This window comes from Nyctibius grandis, chromosome 7 (assembly GCF_013368605.1).
Source record: "Nyctibius grandis isolate bNycGra1 chromosome 7, bNycGra1.pri, whole genome shotgun sequence".
Classification (NCBI taxonomy): domain Eukaryota; kingdom Metazoa; phylum Chordata; class Aves; order Nyctibiiformes; family Nyctibiidae; genus Nyctibius; species Nyctibius grandis.
In genome coordinates, this window is record NC_090664.1 from 21910744 (window position 1) to 21929777 (window position 19034).

Consider the following 19034-nt stretch of genomic DNA (forward strand, 5'->3'; position numbering starts at 1 on the left):
AGGGATGCGGAGTCTCAAGCTGCAGTGCAGATCACATCACAGAAGAATCATATTCCTTCACTCTGCAAACTGTACATCTTACACGAGTATGACTGCCAAGAGCTGAACTGAAGTGCAGAATGATCAGTATCAGGAACTGAGACCACCTAGCAATGCCAAGGATGAAGCCTTCGGGGAATTCTTATGGAAACTCGAGTCATATAGGAAGTAAATGTTTGTCCAAGATTTATAACAGAAACTCAAGTGGATTTTAATACAATGAGTAAATATATTCTTGAGATGATGCCAAAGAATAAAATCATGTTCACTCTTAACACCCCCCCATGGCTTCTGCTTTACCTTTCATTCAGAGTAAAATCCTACGCATTAAAGTTTGCTACAGTTCAGGTTTTGTTTCATTATTATTCCTAGATCCATATGTGGACAGTGATACAGTAAGTTGGTAACATACAGTAAAAAGGTGGCACCTGAAAATGAGGCTCCTTGAGTATTCCAACCAATTCTGCAATATTTTCATCTTTATTTATTAAGGGACTGATGTCTTCAAGAATTTCATTCACCAGCTCCAGGTTGTTGTCACTGACAGCCTCAAGTTTAGAATCTTCTAGTCGCTCATGAGCCTGTAAGATTAAATATATGAGACTACACTGTAAATAAGTTTCAAGTAGTTTCAATTTATAAACCTTTTAATTCATTTCTTGGTGCAACCTTTAGCAGAAAAGTCAGAAAAATTACATATAGTATAATCTGTATATGTTATCTTTATAACTGCTGAAGGATTCTGCATGATTAACTACATGACCCAACAAACTTTATAAGCAGCACCTGTCAGAGATGCTCGTATGTCCTTATTTCCTATAACCTCTATGCTATATAAACCAAACAGTCCTCTCTGAACAGTATAGTGCCTTACATCTTTTCTGCTTCAGAACCCAGTAAAAGTACACCTTCTAGGAGGACAAAAAAAAGGAACTATGGGATCTGCTCAGAAAAAAATAAAGTCTGAAAGAGAAGCATCTACCTCGGGCTCCTCTCATTCAAACACCTTCAAAATAGCAAATTCTAAAGGAAAGTCTGCATAACTAAAGGAAATTCTAAAGAAAAGTCTGCGGCAAAGGCAGCTAACAGTATCCTGGGCTGCATTAAGAGTAGTGTTGCCAGAAGCTCTATTCAGCACTAGTGAAGCCACACCTGGAGTACTGTATCCAGTTCTGGACATACTGGAGAGAGTCCAGCGAAGGGCCACTAAGATGATGAAGGGACTGGAGCACCTCACATTTGAGGAAAGGCTGAGAGAGCTGGGACTGTTCAGCCTGGAGAATTGAAGGCTCAGGGGGGATCCCATCAATGTGTATAAATACCTGAAGGGAGGGTGAAAAGAGCATGGAGCCAGGCTTTTCAGTGGTGCCCAGTGACAGGATCAGAGGCAATGGACACCAACTGAAGCACAGGAGGCTCTGTCTGAACATCAGGAAACACTTTTTTATTGTAAGGCTGACTGAGCACTGGCGCAGTTTGTCCAAAGAGGTTGGAGTCTGCCTCCTTGGAGATATTCAAAAGCCATCTGGACATGGTCCTGGACAACCATCTCCAGGTGACCCTGCTTGAGCAGAGGGCTGGAGCGGGTGCCCTCCAGAGGTACCTTCCAACTTCAACCATTCTGTGATTCTGTGACAACTTTTCATCTCTTTCTAGAGCTATTGCTGCAGACATAACCCTTTCCTAAACACTGCAGATACTTAAATTCATTGAAAGGTAGGAGCTTTGAGCTGCATAAATCCGAATGCTTCACTTATTTATTACAGACAGTGCTGTATCATTAAATTAGGGAATAAGAGGAGGCCAAAAATAAGTAAGATTCTCAACGCACTCAAGAGTTATTTACAACACCGTAGCAACAAGAAGTTCAAAAAAGAACAATCGCTTTGGCATGTAAAAACACAACCAATAACAGATATATTTGGGAGTCATCTATATATACTTCCCATATATATAATTTGAAGGTATGCACAACACATCTACTTATTAGTGCTTTAAAACAGATGTTAAAAAAAATTTGCTAAAACCAGAAAACTTTGTTTCCTGAAATCATCTGAGTATTAAATTCTACTCCGTATCTATAAAATGGTATTTCTGTGGGACTGATGATCAAACACTGGAAAGGCTAACTTAACAGAGAAAAAGATTTCAAACATTCCCCAACACCAACACGCACAAGCCAAATGACCATGATTACAAAGTCACAGGAGGCCTGGCACCTACACACATTCTCCTTAATAAAGGAATGCTATTTTGTACATAATGCATACAGTAAATAGTCTTCTTTTAAAGTTTACTTCTTTTACAGCAAGTAAAAACACAAATCTATTGACTTTTAAACATACTCCAATTGCAAAACCTTTGTCAGATTAGAGAATATGGGTCACCTTCTTTCTCACTCATTTTCTTTAAAATGCTACCACTAACACAGAGTATAATCTAAATACAAATATCCACACCCTTCACTCCAAAATCAAGCCCATGTATATTCCAGGAAACAGAAAGGTTATCAGTCAACAACCTCTGACGCTGTAATATGTTGGAGAGTAGCAGCATACGGAGTGGTATCAATAAAAAAAAGAAAAACAAAAGAAAAAAAGGGATAGCTAACTTAGATATTGCAATTACTTTTTTGCTGTTCAGTTCATCTAAACTATTCAGTTTCTGTTCAGAAATAGTGCTACTGAATTGAGTCTTTTGATTCATTCTATATTTATTATACTTGCCAAATGTTGAAACAGTACGGCTTTTGCCTCCAACAATCTGACATCCTAAACACTGGACTCCATGTTTATAGATTACTCCTAAGATGTTTCCTTGGTCTGTGTTAGGTATGCTGTAGGCTATGCTACAATACTAACAGCAATAGTGTGACTGCAGAAAGGAAGATAAAGTTTTGAGGTTCACAAGAATAGTTAACAATCCAGGAGAAGAGAATTTTGATAAGACAGTTCAGTAGCAAAACTGACTAAAATTCATGCGTGTTCCAAATCCAACAACTGTTTTCAAAAAAGCACAACAATTCTAAAGGCTAGCTAGGATTAAGCATAAACATCACTAAATGACAGCAAAATGCATTTTACAGTGATTACAGTTACTTCCCCATTCCTCTACTACCCACTGAAGAGCGGAAAGGTACAGCAAAAGAACCCTATCTGAAAAAAGATCTGGAATTTCTACCTTGATGCCTTTATTCTAGACAGAAAATGTGTGAAATGAACTCAACGCAATTTTAAAAGATTAGCCAAATTTTGCATTGCAAAATACTGTAAACGAGCTACTATGCTTATTGCTTGCCTTCATTTTTTTAAGGACTGTAAAGAAAAAATAAGCTTGTATGGCTCACGGTACATTTCCCTAAGTTTCTTTTTGTCCTTTTGGGGACCGTTGACATAATGATTAATCTTAAATAAAGGAAAATGAAAAAGCTTTTATGTATCTGGCTTGCTCTGAAATGAATCTTCTTAAATAATCTGACTATCTCAGGGTCCTGAGAATTGCCTATTCTGTTAAAACTAGCTTTTCTAATAGAAAAACAAGTTTCATACATTTTTAGAGACAAATTGATATATATGAGCTACACATACGTCATGAAATGTGTTGTCGTTTCGATCTTGTCCTGATTTAGCTTTGCTGGTTAGGGCCGAGTTTTTGGGTTTAATTCCGAAATACTTACAAAAGAAAATATGAGTGAGGTCATGCCATATGAACACAATTAAAACTTTTCAGCATTCTAGATAAAGAAAGTTTGTAGTTAAGAGTCCGTTTCCATTACAAGCACTTTTTTACATCTGCTAGTCATTAAATTCCACATAATTGTAATCAGCCATTAAAGCACAAATTCTCGATAAGAAAAAAAAGCTTTGCAATGAACATTTTCTTCATGATAAATATTAAATTAAAGATGACATATGCAGCAGGTACTGAAGTTGGAAACAACTCTAAGTAAGAAAATGCTTTTACTTACTCTAGTAAATTTAGTACACAAATCTTTCCCTCTGCAGTCATGTCACTAGCAGATGAGACACATCCATGGTTTCTAAGTTTATTACTATGCAATGTCTTCCACTTGCAACCAATTTTTTTGAACAGCTAAACAGAAGTAAATTCTTATATGAATTCTTATGAGAAGTTTTCCAGACTTTTACACTGAGCAAAATCCCTGCATAACGATCCTTTAGCTTTACAGAGTATTTCATGTCTGCCCAGAGGGCATTGCTTTCAGATGTCTATTCATATTAAAGAGACAGCTACATTTAAATTAACTGGTTTTCCTCATGAAAGGAGCTTATTTTTATGAAGTAAGATTAAAAAAAGAATATAAGCGCTGTGCAATATTGATTGCATCTCCCACTACATTTTAATTACAGAGTCCAAAGATTTTTTGTAAATATCACCTTACATATTTATAAATATGTACTATCTACAAATAAAAGATTTTCATAATGCAAGACCAAAACTAAGGATAGCCCATGTCTCAGAGAGCTGACAATCAAAGGTCCCAGTATTACCCTGAGATCCAGGAAAGGGCATGGAGAGAATATTTCACTGGGCTGATCAGAAAGTCGTTTTGAGCCAAAGACAAAAAGAAAATTTGTTTACACCATGGGAGAAAGAAGGTTATTGCTCTCACTTTTCATCTTTGGCAAAAATGCTAGAAGTCAGAAGGCATATGGGTTTTGCACACAACAGTGGTCACGAGACTATATTAAAACCAACTGCTTCTAATTTCAAGTATTTTGACATTTTCTTCATAAATAATTTTACCACATAAATTCTGGAGTCTCTGAATTTTTCTTCTTCCTCTAGATTCTTCCATATAACAATAAATCAGCGTGCACAGAAATTACATTATACCACATCTTCACCTTCAAGAACTCAAGTCTTTTAATAAGACATACCGTACATAAAAGTCATTGTTAATACCTCAATCCATACTCAATGTTCACACAATAATTTAAGAGTTAAAATATTCCCAGATTCTATTCAAAGCAGCAAGTTTAAATACCTTAGCAAGTGATCTTACAATAGGGTTTTCCATAATTCCTTTAAGAAAAATCAGGTCTATTTCTTCAGCGCCTGTTGATGTCGGCAGATCAGTAAGGTTATCCAGGACCTGCTGCATGGCTGCTGACAAAACAAAAACAAGAAGTAAGTACTGACCAAAATAGGCTTGCATAAATAGCAAAAGCTCTGGGAAACACCACAATGTTAACTTTAGATATGTTAAATAGCCAACCACATCTACTGAGAGCAAGCGGACAGAACAGAACAAGAACATTTTTTTTTGTTGTTTGAAAAGGTGGAAATAAAGGATCTATCCAAATTTTTATCATCACAATCAACTTAAATCCACGGCCAGCACATTCCTTTCAAGATTGACTGCTTAAAGACTAAAAAACCCAAACAAGTATAAACTATGTATAAGGTATGCATAATCTTCCAAATACAATAAAAGCAACTCATTCATGACTCTTTTCATTTAATCTCTCTTTCAGAGGAAGTTTTCAGCCCTCATACATACACCAATGAACCACAAGTTTTACAATGCTTGCCTAGGCAGATGTCACTGTTTTTAAAATGAACACATAGCTTCAAACCAATGGTTTTTTAACCAAAAATTTGCTTCCAAGGTACCTCTTACCTTGGGGACACTCGTGTCTGTCCCCAGCAGTCCTTTGCAACCAGTTCCAACTGACTGCACTCCAGCACTAAGTGTAGATGGTGCAGATGCTAACACCAACCTGGCACCAAAACACACTGCAGTGTGAAGTATATCCTACAATGCGAAACGTATCGTGCCTGCCCAGGACCCTCAGTGGAGATCCTCCTGGCTATCTACAAACTCAGAGAGAACTGCAGCAACCCGGGTGAGAATGAACAACGGTGCCCAAGAAAAAGTCATAAAATGACATCATCCCAGCTGTCCTGTCCTGTGAAGTCACTGAGGTGAGTGATGAGAATTTACTTTCTAACTGTGTGCAGGAGCCCTCAGCAGGGATCAGCATGTCCAACTGTTGACCTAGCACTGCCAGGTCCACCACTAAACCATGTCCCTAAGCACCACATCTACAGGTCTTTTAAATACCTCCAGGGATGGTGACTCCACCACTTCCCTGGGCAGCCTGTTCCAATGCTTGACAACCCTTTTGGTGAAGGAATTTTTCCTGATATCCAATCTAAACCTCCCCTGGTGCAACTTGAGGCCGTTTCCTCTTGTCCTATCGCTTGTTACTTGGGAGAAGAGACACCTAAAAATGTTGAAAAAATTCACAAAGAACAACCACTGTGTACTGCAATGCCCCACATGTTGCACAGCAGCATATATCAAGAGAATCAAAAAGCCTATATGCCCCTTCTCCCACACAGGAATTTACCCTTAACTCTCCTCATTGCTTTATAATGAAAGCTATTATGAAACACTGCACAGTAAAAGAGCAAACAGCATTTCTCAACACCTACCTTCTCATTTCAATTCTTCCTAGAAAATTCCATCCCAAGAAAAAAATTTCTGGCCATTCTTTCTGTCAAGTGGAACTGACTTTTCAACAACCAAATCATCTTGTGTGCTACATTTTAACCACAGCAGTGTATGTCAAAAAACTGCATTTCTTAAAAATATGTTTTCACCATACTTCTCGCTTTCAAAAAGTCAATCTTCTGTAAAACCGTGAGTAGGAGGGAAAATGACACTTTATGCTTTCAGATTTTGAAGTGATTACTATTTCTGCTTTTTTAATAGACAAAGTGCTGTTAGCAATCACACATTACGTAAAGTCACCAAATCAACCTGTAAATAGTCCACATCTTCCTCAGACTAGGTATGTCCTATATCTTCACTAGTTCAGCTGCAGATGCAACTGCCTTGTTTCACATTTTCTCAATTCCCAGTTATAGATTCATAACTCTTAACGCAGTCATGCAAGCTACATTATTTGCAGAAGCAGACAGATGTTTCTAGCCAATTTATGTAGTGTACTAGGTGCTGCATAAATATTGCAAGCGTTATAATAATAAGCTTTCTTTACATTTCAACATTTTTAACAGTTATGTAAATTGTTTTTAAGGGACTTCAGATTAGTGCTTTTGTTCTTATAAATATTCTGGGTAGAAATATAAAGCTTCCTTCAGGCCAAAGAATGCATCTCATCTACCAGTTGCAATCCCAGTACTCAATGCTGACAGAGACGTGCATAATAAAGACACTGCTTGTACATCTCCATGTTAATAGGCTGTTTCTTATGCAACCGTGTCAGAATTCTGCCTATCTTAGAATGATCAAATTAAAAAATAAAATCCCTACATAAAAACTTTATCACGGAGAAACTGTTAAGAGCAACATTAAGCTTCACAAGAATGACTTTCAAGCTTTGTGCAGCTAGACAAGGTATTTTCAAATTAATATTTTTTTTAATAAAGGTTTCACAAATTCTAGCATCAAAACTGCTTAAGTATACTTTAGCATTCTTGGAAAGCAGCAAATACCTTTATCAACATAAAGAGTTCAAAAAAATTCACAAAGGCAGACTTGAATCCCAGGTGATCAAAACCAAACCCAGCTGTTTTCAGAAATAGCTTCCCATTGCTGTGATGGTTGCCTTCTCTCATGGCCCAGCCATCACGGCAAGAGTCTTCTTAGCTATAAAGAGTGTTGCCTCATTATTAGAAAGAAAAACAAAAAGGCAGGCATATGTAAGTTGGGATACAATATCTTTACTCACCCTGGATTGTTTATGTTTGAACACAATGTAGGTCTCTATATTGCCTCTGTGTAGCTAGTTCCCCATCTTAAAGGGAAGATCTTTCTAAGTAGTTGAATAAAAAAAATAATACTGGTTAAGTATTCCTTTATTTCAATCAGCTACAAGGTTAAGTAGAAAATTTTTAGCCCGACAGAAAGCTTTACGAAGCTTCAAAGTCTTTGCACCTGTTAGCTAGTACACGGTAACTAGAAACTAGAGCAACCTTTATATGCTTTATATGCTCATTAATGTTTATAAATATGCAAAGGGCAAGTGTCATGAGGATGGAGCCAGGCTCTTCTCAGTGACATCCCTTGACAGGACAAGGGGCAATGGGTGCAAGCTGGAACACAGGAGGTTCCACACAAATACGAGGAAAAACTTCTTTACGGTGAGGGTGACCGAACACTGGAACAGGCTGCCCAGAGAGGTTGTGGAGTCTCCTTCTCTGGAGACATTCAAAACCCGCCTGGACGCGTTCCTGTGTGATATGGTCTAGGTAATCCTGCTCCGGCAGGGGGATTGGACTAGATGATCTTTCGAGGTCCCTTCCAGTCCCTAACATTCTGTGATTCTGTGCTTCACTGTGTTTATATGCTTCACAATGTTGCACTGCTTTACATACACCTGGCAAAAAAATTCAGAACATGACCGAATGTTATTTTTCAAAAAATCAGGAGCACCTTCCAACAGAAATTATGTCAGCTGGTTTATTTAAAAAGAACAGACAACAAATACATGGGTACTTTTTGTGACAGACTAGACTAAGCACTTTAATTTCAGTGGTTTACATTCATTATGCAAGTCATTGGCCAGCTTCAAATGTAGTTCCCGATTAATGTGGAATGCTAATATTTTCTCATATGTAAAAATAGCTTTGAAAGTCTAAGCAACGTATTGACCTACATACACCTTAGATATCCATATGTGTAGTTTCAAGCAAGTTGATCTAACCAAAGACAATTTAAGCGGGGCAAGACACTTTGGTAAAGGTATTGTAGACCCTCTTTTTATCTATCTATTCAACAGGCTTTTGTTTATTCATTTCTAGGGAAAATCTTATTAAAATACAAACAGCAGGAGATACATTGTTTCCAGGCTTAATTATAATGATCTTTCAGAATCATGTTGATACACATAGAATTTCAAGTAGCAGTTTTTAAAACAACTTTACTTTTTCCTTCCTGAGGCAAAGACACCTTAGCTCTTTTAGAAAAATATCTTATCTTTGAGCAGCAGGAATGAAAGCTGAAGATGTAAGTACTCATGTAGGAAAGTTTTACTTAAAAGATCAGGTCCTATCAAGCAAGCAACAGATGGAACTAAGGAGTTTAGAGACTGCCAAATCTAAATACCCTACCAAAAATTGCCTTTTGAGCCTCCCATCTCTTCTCTAGCAAATCTGCCCTTGAAACGTTGATATAGGTTACTTGTTGGAGGTGGGGGGAAAACCAACCTGTAGAACTACATTTAAGTCAGGCATACAACTAAGGACTACAGTGAACAAACACACAGGTAAGCAATCAAACTGTATAAACCAGGTTGTCAGGGGTGCTCCTTATTGTTGAATACTTCGTTGTCCAATAAAAAACAAATATGTGCTTTTCTTCAGTGGAAAATTAATTGGGTCTCTCTTGCTTCTCTCCTGCCATCTTTTACAGGAAACTGGTAATAACATACTAACTTTGAGAGCTCTGCCACGTACCTTTCCTCTCTCTGAAGACAAGCCTTTTCCCATATTCAAAGACCCATCTGGGTAAAATTTTAAATTCTCATCATGACACAACAGGATTTGCTTTTGTGAGGACAGCATGAGACAGGCATAGTTGACTACAATGTTTAACAAAACCATCCAGGAACACACGTTACCAGAAACACGCATTGACAACAGCCTCCAGACTGAACAGGAAGAACTGAGCAGCAGAAACAGGCTCTCAGTTGGGGCAAAGTGCTGAAATAAAAGGATTCTTAGGAAAAAGTGACAACAAAACTGAGCTGGAGCTGGGACTCCTAAGAGAAAATGAAATTACAATGGGGTACCCTCCACTCCAGACCCTGGCTTTGCTGACAGGGAACACACACACACGTAGAATTAATTTCCACAGTCAATTTTTAACTAACATCTTCATAACCATAGAAAGTTTAAAGCCTCAAGTAAGACACAGCAGTAGCATACCGGTCTGCTGTGTACATGCACAGAACAATTTAATCCTACTATGCATAAGACCCCATACTCAGAGAAACTAGTTTGTCACGTGAACCCCGTATCAAAAAGGGGGGTGGGAGGGAAGACATGTTAATTGATCTCTGTGGCAAACACCATGCATCCTGAGGCATAAGAATACAGAAAGCCTACTTATGGATGCAAAATTTACTAACCAGAACTCCTCCTAATTCACATACAGCTCTTCAGACAACCAAAGGATGCTTCAAAGGTTTAATCTACATACTGTACCTTACAATAGCAAATTCTGAACAAATAAAAGGAAAAGATACTATGGTAACTCTTCTCTTCTTGTATTTGTAAGAAAAAGACAGGTTTTCACCAAGCTCTCAACTGTGACTCTTCTATCAAATTTGATTTTACTCTTTCTTTCAGTGCCTAATTCTTGTCTACATTATTTCTATGTAAAGGAAAGAGGAAGCATATATTTAAATAAATTTTCCAGATTTGCAGACAGAAGACAAATGTGTCACTGGGGAAAATTAAAGCTTTCCAGAGTTAATACCTTGCACAGGTTTTTTTAGCTCATTTTCATTTTATTAGTCTCCATGTTTACAAACTAACAGGAATTAAAAGAAAATTATGTATAATATATTTAAATAAATGTATGCATATTTATTTCCACATGACCTACTCATCTGGATAGGAAGGTATAATAAATACCACAAGAACTACTGGTGAGGCTGGCGCTTCACATGAAGTCTAGAAAGTTAGATTAAAATCTTGTCACATACTTAAACTTTGGAAACAATTTCTTGTGATTTAAAACCTTTTCAAGAGGGATATATCCAAAAGAAAAGTTTCACAAGACACCCAATATGCATAGACAAAAGAAGATTAATCTGTAATTCATACAGCCCTTAACCAATGACAGCTATTTAAATTTTATCCATTTGTATTCATGTTTTTTAAAAAATGGGTTTATGCTTTAACATACTGCAGGCAAAAAAAAAAAAGTTATTTTGCATTGGTCACTTCTCTCCCCAGTTACAAATTATAACATTTTTGGCAGCCTAGGTCTAAGAAAAGCAGTACCTATGAACAAGTTAACATTTTGAGCTAGTACAAACAAGTTAATTCACTGACTGACTCTTGATCAAGAATATATGAAACACTGACAAAGCCCTCTGTTACTGCTGTTAGAGTAAGTTTCAGAAACCAGGTTTTAAGATAAAAGTCTCTGGGAAAGCATTACGCAGTGAGCACACAGAACATTATGTTTGCGTTGCCACAGCCAGTAACTGTATTCACTGAGCAGAGATCACATTTAGAAATACCTCCGGAGAAACGCTATAAAAGTGATGTACAATTGCAGTTTAGCCCCTCTGCTCCCCTATACTAGGCTACAAATCAGTTACACAATCTCATACAAGGTATGCCTACATTGCTTATTGTAGTAGGGTACAATGTTACTTGGGCTCGCAAGCATCCACAGACTTTGTATCTGTGGTAAAACCTCATCTGTGAGGTTTTATCCAGGCTATCTATCTGACAAATAATTGCCAAGCAGGGAGTGCTGGGCCAATGCAGCTATAGCCCTATTGATAGCCACCTTAACTCCAGTATTTCTGGGCAGCAGGCCACTGTAACATCATGTAGGCACATTTCCTAAACAGGACCCCTTCCTCATTCAGTAAATACAGTGGACCTCCTCTAGAAAGCCAGTAAGACTGTTTAGTGAAGGAAGCTGTTGTCTGCAGCATGCATACCTCACTGACTGCAGAAATGAATAGCATATATGGCAGTGAATTGGTAAAGGAAGGAGGAAAAGTCTAATTGATATGAATGAATGCTCCCCTCGATATTCAAATTCTACCCACTGCATTTTTGCATGTTGAAAAGAAATAACATAAATGCTTAGAAATGTCTACTAATTTTTTTAATTCATTTTCTCCAAGTCTCCTGGCAAGCCAAGATTGAGCTATTTTAGCATAACTATAAATAGAAGCTTGAGCAGTCCCTACCCTTACCAAACCCAGCTCAACTACATCTTACTTGCCCATTTTTCTTCATGACACATAAGGTCACAAAAGCTATGGGGAAGAGCAAACAACCCTTCCCCATCCCAAGCCTGTAGCCACACTTCCTTCAGGCTGTGAAGTTTGTCTAAAAAAAGATGAAGCACAAATTTTCTGATGAACAGATGGACCTCACAGCTGCATCTTTTGGAAAGCTCTATTTAAAATTATTTCAGTAAAGATAAAAAGGGAACAAAGCATCACATCTCCAAAAGCAGTTGAATTAAAACGTTAGGTCTTATTTGAAGATATATATCACGACCAACAATAAGATATTGATCAGAGCTACACTAAAATCCAGTACTGAGGAAATTGTGTTAAGACTTCTCTTCCTTAAAGGATTGTAAAGAAAAAGATCTTAATTGTAAAGTACAAAGGCAATTAACTTAACTTGATGCTCACTAAGTTTGATGCTTTGAAGATAATCCTATATGGGTGTTTAAAAAGAAAGTCAGAAAACTTGGTAATAATTATTGGAGAAAGGCTGATGCACACTTCAGGCACAGACGATGATTAACTGAGGAGGCACACACATGCACATGCACAAATATGCTGAATATGTCTTTTCTGACAGAGAGAAGCTTCACATATAATGTTTTAAATTGTACAGGTCTAACCCCACAGCTGAAAGCTCTCTGAAGCAAATAGGACAGTAGAAACCTGCATGATGATTCCTCTACTGTAGTCTAAGTCACCTAATGAATTTGCTTCTTCATTATGGTATTTGTGCCACACTGGAAGAAGCAGGAGGGCTTAAGATGCCTTCTGAAAGGTTCACGAGATGCAATTATTTAAAAAGAGAATTCACTTTCCCATTTTTCTGCTTAAATAGTTTTCATGCTCCACTAAAAAAGTAGCATTTCTTTCTGAATTACAGCATATACAAGTGTTTGAAGTAATCAGTTAAAACAAATGATTACTAAAAAGTAAACGTTTTCCTCCCAGGGGTACATTCAGGAAAATAATTGATCGAACTATGACAGCTTAACTTAAGTGGGAAGGGTCCCCAGAAGATCTCTAATCCAACCTCATGCTCTAAGAAGCGACAGCTATGAGAGCACATCACGTTGCTCAGGGCTTTACCCAGCAAACCCTTGAAAACCTCCCAGGATAGACACTACATAACTTCTCCTGGCAACCGCTTCCAGTATTTCCTAATGATGAAAAAGGTTTCCTCACCTGCAGCCTGAATGTCTCTTGCTTCCGTTGATGTCATTTGTCTCTCATCCTCACTAGAACAGGTTGCCCACAGAAGTTGTGGAGTTGTGGAATATCCCTGGAGATATTCAAAACCCAACTACCACAGTCCTGGACAACCTGCTCCAGCTGCTCCTGTTTGAGCAGGGGGGACTGGCCCAGATGATCTGAAGAAGCCCCTTCCAACCTCAATGATGCTGTGATTCTGTAATTACTTCCGGGCATCCTTCATTCAGATGGAAAGCTTTGCTTACTACTATTACTCTTCTTGAACTTTGCTATATACTCTTACATGGCATGTAAATACTACCTTTAAATAAGTACTGGAAACTCATATTGATACTATACTGAAAGACAGAAATCTCCACTCTTTCTGTAATATAAAAGGCCTTAGTTTAAACACACAAACACCATCAGCTCAGTTATGGAGGCCTGCACTTCTCCAGTGCAACTCAGGCAACACTGAAAAAGCTATGCTGTCAGTGGTCTTTCTGAGCTAAACATAAGAATTTTCAGACTATTAAAAAAAAGGAAAAAAAAAAGCAAACATGCCTCCAAATAATGACTTTATGAATTGATACTAAACTGCTAATATGCTGTTTTATAGCTTCTAAATACTGTTCATCAGAAACTAACTACAGTAAATCTTTGCTGAACACCTGAACATCACCACTGCCAGCTGCCAACAAATAAATTTACTTCCACAGTTTCTGAAAACTTTACACATTGCCCTAAATGTATGAAGCTTTTGCTCTCGCTAACTATTTGCTTTAATCTTCCTAAAAGGTAGTGCTAAGGAGACAAATTTTGAAACCACTTCCATTTCCCCTCTAAATTGTATATTATACAGTTATGACAAGGCACAGCTTAAAGGGAACCACTACTTGCTATTACAAATGTTCACATGTTGCCATTGGGAAGAAATAACCTTTGAGGAGATCTTTGAAAAAACTTCAGAACACAAGCATTTCTATGCACCTGCCAAGCTGCACAAATATGAAGACCAAATACTCCAGACATTGAAGAAATTATTAAAAAGTGTTTAAGTAATCCAGAAATCTAAATCATTTGGAGGCAGTGGAGGTCAGTGGAAAGAAAAGGAGATATGCTATACTTTTGAAAGCCTCTACCTATAGCTGAGACAAGAAGGGCTATACATGTAAAAGCTTCCATTGTAGGAAAAAAATTAAATGTTCCAAGAGGAAACAAATTAAAAACAGTATTGTGCCTCAAATTACAAGCAGCAGTTGCATTTGAAATAAAATAGGGAAAGAATTTAATGCAAAAACTTCAACCACCATACAGCACAAACTGGAGTGTGTAAAAGCAAGTCAACTAAAAGCTTTTTTAAAGGGCCAAATCAAATTATTTCTTTTTTTTTTTTTTTTTTTTTTTTTTTTTTGGTAGTGTTGTTACTTTTCAGCTACAGATGTGAGGAAAGTATGTATTTATGTCACACAAAGACTACTGTACTTTAAATGAATACTAGCATATGCCCCCAGAGAAATTTCAATTTCGGTGAAAAAAGGCTGTACTCCCTTAGTTCTTCAACTGCTTTACTATTTCAGGTACTAGAGGATATTTTAAAACTGACTTAAATGAAGGCAAAACACAGCCAGTGGCTATGCAGTCTAAGACACTACTTTGCACGAAAAGTTTCAGTACAAATTTGACAAGTTTCAGGACGTATCTTGCACTCCACTCGACTTACACAACAGGTTGAACTTATTGGATCACATCAATCATCTTCCCTGGTATTTTGCAAGAAACAGCTGGATGAAGAAACTTGTATTCTCAGCAGTCACACAGGCAATTTAATGCCAGTATTTATGAAGTCCAAAATGCCAGCATTAACAGATGCAACAAAGCAAGTACAGCTTTTGAAGTATGCCTTTCTTTGTATCTTATTTTTTTCAGCTCTAATGTGCACCCTTAAAATGAATCAAAGTTTTGTATCTCTGTATTTCTGTCACAGGACTCAAAATTATTTCTCTCTTGCAGGGTGACAGAGCCTGAAGACAGCATAACTGACTGACAAAATACTAACAACGTAAGTAAAGACCACAGTTATACACCCAGGAGCAAGTTATGTGTAACAAAAGGCGAAGTCATGCAGAACCATCTATACAATTTTATCCCATTGATAACTTTATCCTAAGGCCAATTGGAAATCAATGAAGAGATCTTCCTAAATCAGATCCCTTCTTCACATAAATACTAAATTTAGACCTGAAGAAAAAATAGTCAATATCCTTCCAAAGGGAAAGAATTCCACTTTAAGTGTTATGTGCTTTCATCTTGTTACTGGTCTCCAGTGAATATTGTCATAGTGGAAAAAGGCGAGCTCTGTGAAACTTCCGAGTTGTATGTTCTGCCCTACTTCTAAGAACAGGCACCCCAGCAGCAACAAAATGGGACGTTCAAATTCTGTTAACATGTTTCTTCAATGATTCACACTTTCATCTAGGCACACTATGCAGGCATATTTTCAAAGAAGAAAGCCAAAATTCACAAGGATATAAAGTACTGTCAGTGTCAACGTCATGCCTCAGAACAATACTTGGAGAGCTATTTTGTAATGTGGTTTGGGTATGTCTGCTACAAGACAAGGTACTTTTAATACACAAATCTGGATGCTCTACTGCATAGCAAAGTAACAACACCATGCACTTCCAGAGACCCATGACGAATCCGACCACCAGAGAGCTTGTTGGTTCCACTGGAGTTTGTATCTCAGGGGTGCTTGCATCCTTCCATCTGAAAGCACCTGATCACTCAACAGAATACCAGTAGGAAATAATCCAAAAAATGCACACTTCAGGTATCTGAGCATTTCCTTAGTGTTGGTTAATATGAAATTTACCTTAAACAACTCCTTCTGTTCCCTGTTCTTAACAGCTAGTTATTTACAGCTAGCAAACAATGCCTCAGTTTCTGCTCTTCTGACCTAAAGAAGGCAATTTCTCCTCTCTTATACAGTAAGGTGACTGGCAAAGAAGCAAGCTTGGCATAATTCCTGTGTACCTCTTTCAGTCTGTACCTTTTTTTTGATATGGACAGTCAGAATTGTGCAAAGTATATCAGACAAGTCTCATGAGTGCCTTGCAAAACACCATTAATGCTTCCCTCTCTGCTGATATAGATAGATCATGAGATCTATTTTGACTTTCTCACAGTTACATCATACAGTCAGCAAAATCTACTGGTCTGTCACAAAAGAATATAAAAGATCACTCTGAACCTCTGTCTCCTCCAAACCTTAAATTTGTAGCTGAACAAAGTGTTTTCTTCCTTAAGTGCGAAACATGACATGTATATTTTGTCCCATTGCTATTACTCTAGGCCTCAAATCAGTTTTTGGCACTTTGATTTTGATCCTCCTCTGCTTCAGTGAAAATGCTTAGACAATGAATTTCACCAGAAACCACCTTTCATCCAGATACTAATGTTGCTTTTTACACTACCTCCTTCTACAGCTTTAAGTGTAGGAGACACTGAGGAATTCTAACAATTAAGAATTTTATGATGAAGGGTGGTGTTATCGAGTGAAGTAAAGCTGTATTAACACATTCTCAGATTTATTCATAACAACAGCAGAATACTTTTTTAAATGAAAACATCCAAACACACTTTCAAATTCTGATTGCCCCATTATGATGTAGCCAGTCCAAAACCTGCACCTATGCCCTTTTAATACATCACATCCATATATTAATATTTCATGCATGTCCTGTTTCAGATTTCTATTATTGTGAAGTATTTGTTTAATTATCACTTCCACCCTAAAACACTGGAGTATTTAAATTAGATCTGCATCAATGCAGACATAAAAATATTTCTGTTTGAGGTTCTATTACAGACGCTGCACAGGTGTTTGAAAATTGCTCAATTCATATGCAGAAAACAAATGCAAGACAGCTTTTTAGAGCGCAAAATAAAGCACTTTAGAAAATACTATCTCAATACATTATTTAATCAAAAAATGAAAGTTATTCTAATTTAAAATTTTAAAAAATTGACTATTATATCTACTCCATTTTTCTACAAGTAAAAAGGCCCACCATGCAAAACTTCCATAGGGAAGTTTTCAGTTAATTCAGAGTCTGCTTAATTTCACTGAAAGACTTCCTCTGCATCGCAACTTGCAAGTGAAAATGTTAAGACAGGAGTGAGACTGCAAAAATTACAAAATTTAAATGAAATTATCTCTGGCCCAGGATCTCAGTTTTCAATTTTACGTGATCACCTAGTACATTTTCCAGAAGTTTCATTTGAAGTTCATTCCTAAACTCTAACGCTCCCACTTCCACTAAACTAATCCCTCTTACGCAAGCACTCCCCATCTCTGCCCAAGCAAACTTATTAGGAAGCTGTAAAAGCAAGTTGCTAAATTAACAATGTTATAGTTCAGGGTGACTCACAACAGAAAAAAAAAAAAAAAAGTTTTGTTTACTACCCTTGTCATATGACACAGTTCTTGTTTACTCTAAGGACACAGGGTAAAGCCTTACCTACAAAGAAAATTTACCAAAACACACTTGGAATGTTAGTAGTGATGTAGTGGATAGAAAATGGCTTTTCCAAATTTGTTTGCAGAACAACATTGCTGATGTTTTTAAATGGTGAAAAATACCACATAAAACCTTTGTACTTTAATACAGAGATGGCAAAACATGATGGCATGTTAAATGCCTATTTGACCTCTATGAATGCCCAAAATGCATCTCAGTCACTTCCCTAGTCAGAGACTCTATTCTAAATTTTTCTTTTAATTTAACTCAGTCAAGATTTATACAATTACCTATTCATTATCCTCAACAGTTACCTTCCTTTAGTCCTTTGAAAGGTATGTTCAAGAACCCTGGAAAAGGAATAAAAGGATCACCTTGACACTCAGATTTTGAAGGGAACTGAAAAACTCCATGAAGTAAGTCACACTGCACTTAGTTATGTGTTTCACCTCCCAGACTACTTCCCCACAATATGCTGCCAGATTTATTTAGGATCACAAACGCTTAATTAAAAGTAGGAAATTTAATTTCAATTTAAGAATATCTGGGCTCAATAACAGGGGAAAAAGTTATTTCTAGTGGTCTTAGGACAGCTTGCATCAAGAACTACACGTTTTAAAGAAAATTACCACTTCAAATGTTCATTTTGAACGTTCACCACCTTCACTGTCAAGTCAGTTTCCAACTTACTGCTGTGAACACTGAATGACAATGTTCTGTGTTTTATACGGTAGACACAGACACAGAAACTGCAAAGGGTATCTTCAAAATGGTATTTTGCACTCGTACCTGTGATGCACACTTACAAGTCAGAAATTTTCTACTCTGTTTCCTTAGAATATTAAGTTTGGTTTCATTCAGTTTTGCCTAAGAACTTCTGAATTTTCAAGCAAAACCAGAGAACTTTTAAGCAAAAGCTTACAGTGAATAACTTGTGACCAAACAGCTACAAGTTTTCTAATTACACAATGAGTTTTAAACATCTTTCCATTCAACTCTTCCTTTGGGAAGTAGGATACTAGACAACAGAAGGTCAAGGACATAACAAACTTAAGAGTAGTGGAGGGGCTGCAGTAAAAGACAGGGGAATATTGTTTATGCTCAGAATTATAATGATCAACTTCACCTATAAACAAAGATCTTGCTTCCATTGATGGCTTCATTCCCAATGTCCAAAGAATGTGCCTAAATGAAGTACAGCCTACTACCAGACCTAAAGATTAAGTGGTAAATTAGAAACATGTTATATGCTCAGATATAATCTGCTGCTATTGTCCCAAGCCCGTACCAGGTGACATGAAAG

The 19034-nt window shown here is 37.2% G+C and overlaps 1 protein-coding gene across 1 annotated transcript in view; it reads right to left on the reverse strand.

Moving 5' to 3' along the window:
• The window catches only part of PALS2 (protein associated with LIN7 2, MAGUK p55 family member), a 57207-nt gene that overhangs the window by 21820 nt on the left and 16353 nt on the right, over window positions 1-19034 (reverse strand). Inside the window, exons 2-3 of the mRNA XM_068404948.1 lie at window positions 5048-5166; window positions 468-620 (exon numbers count right to left, since the gene is read on the reverse strand). Of these exons, the coding sequence (XP_068261049.1) occupies window positions 468-620; window positions 5048-5164 (270 nt within the window). The 5' untranslated portion in view covers window positions 5165-5166. The remainder of the gene's footprint in view (window positions 1-467; window positions 621-5047; window positions 5167-19034) is intronic.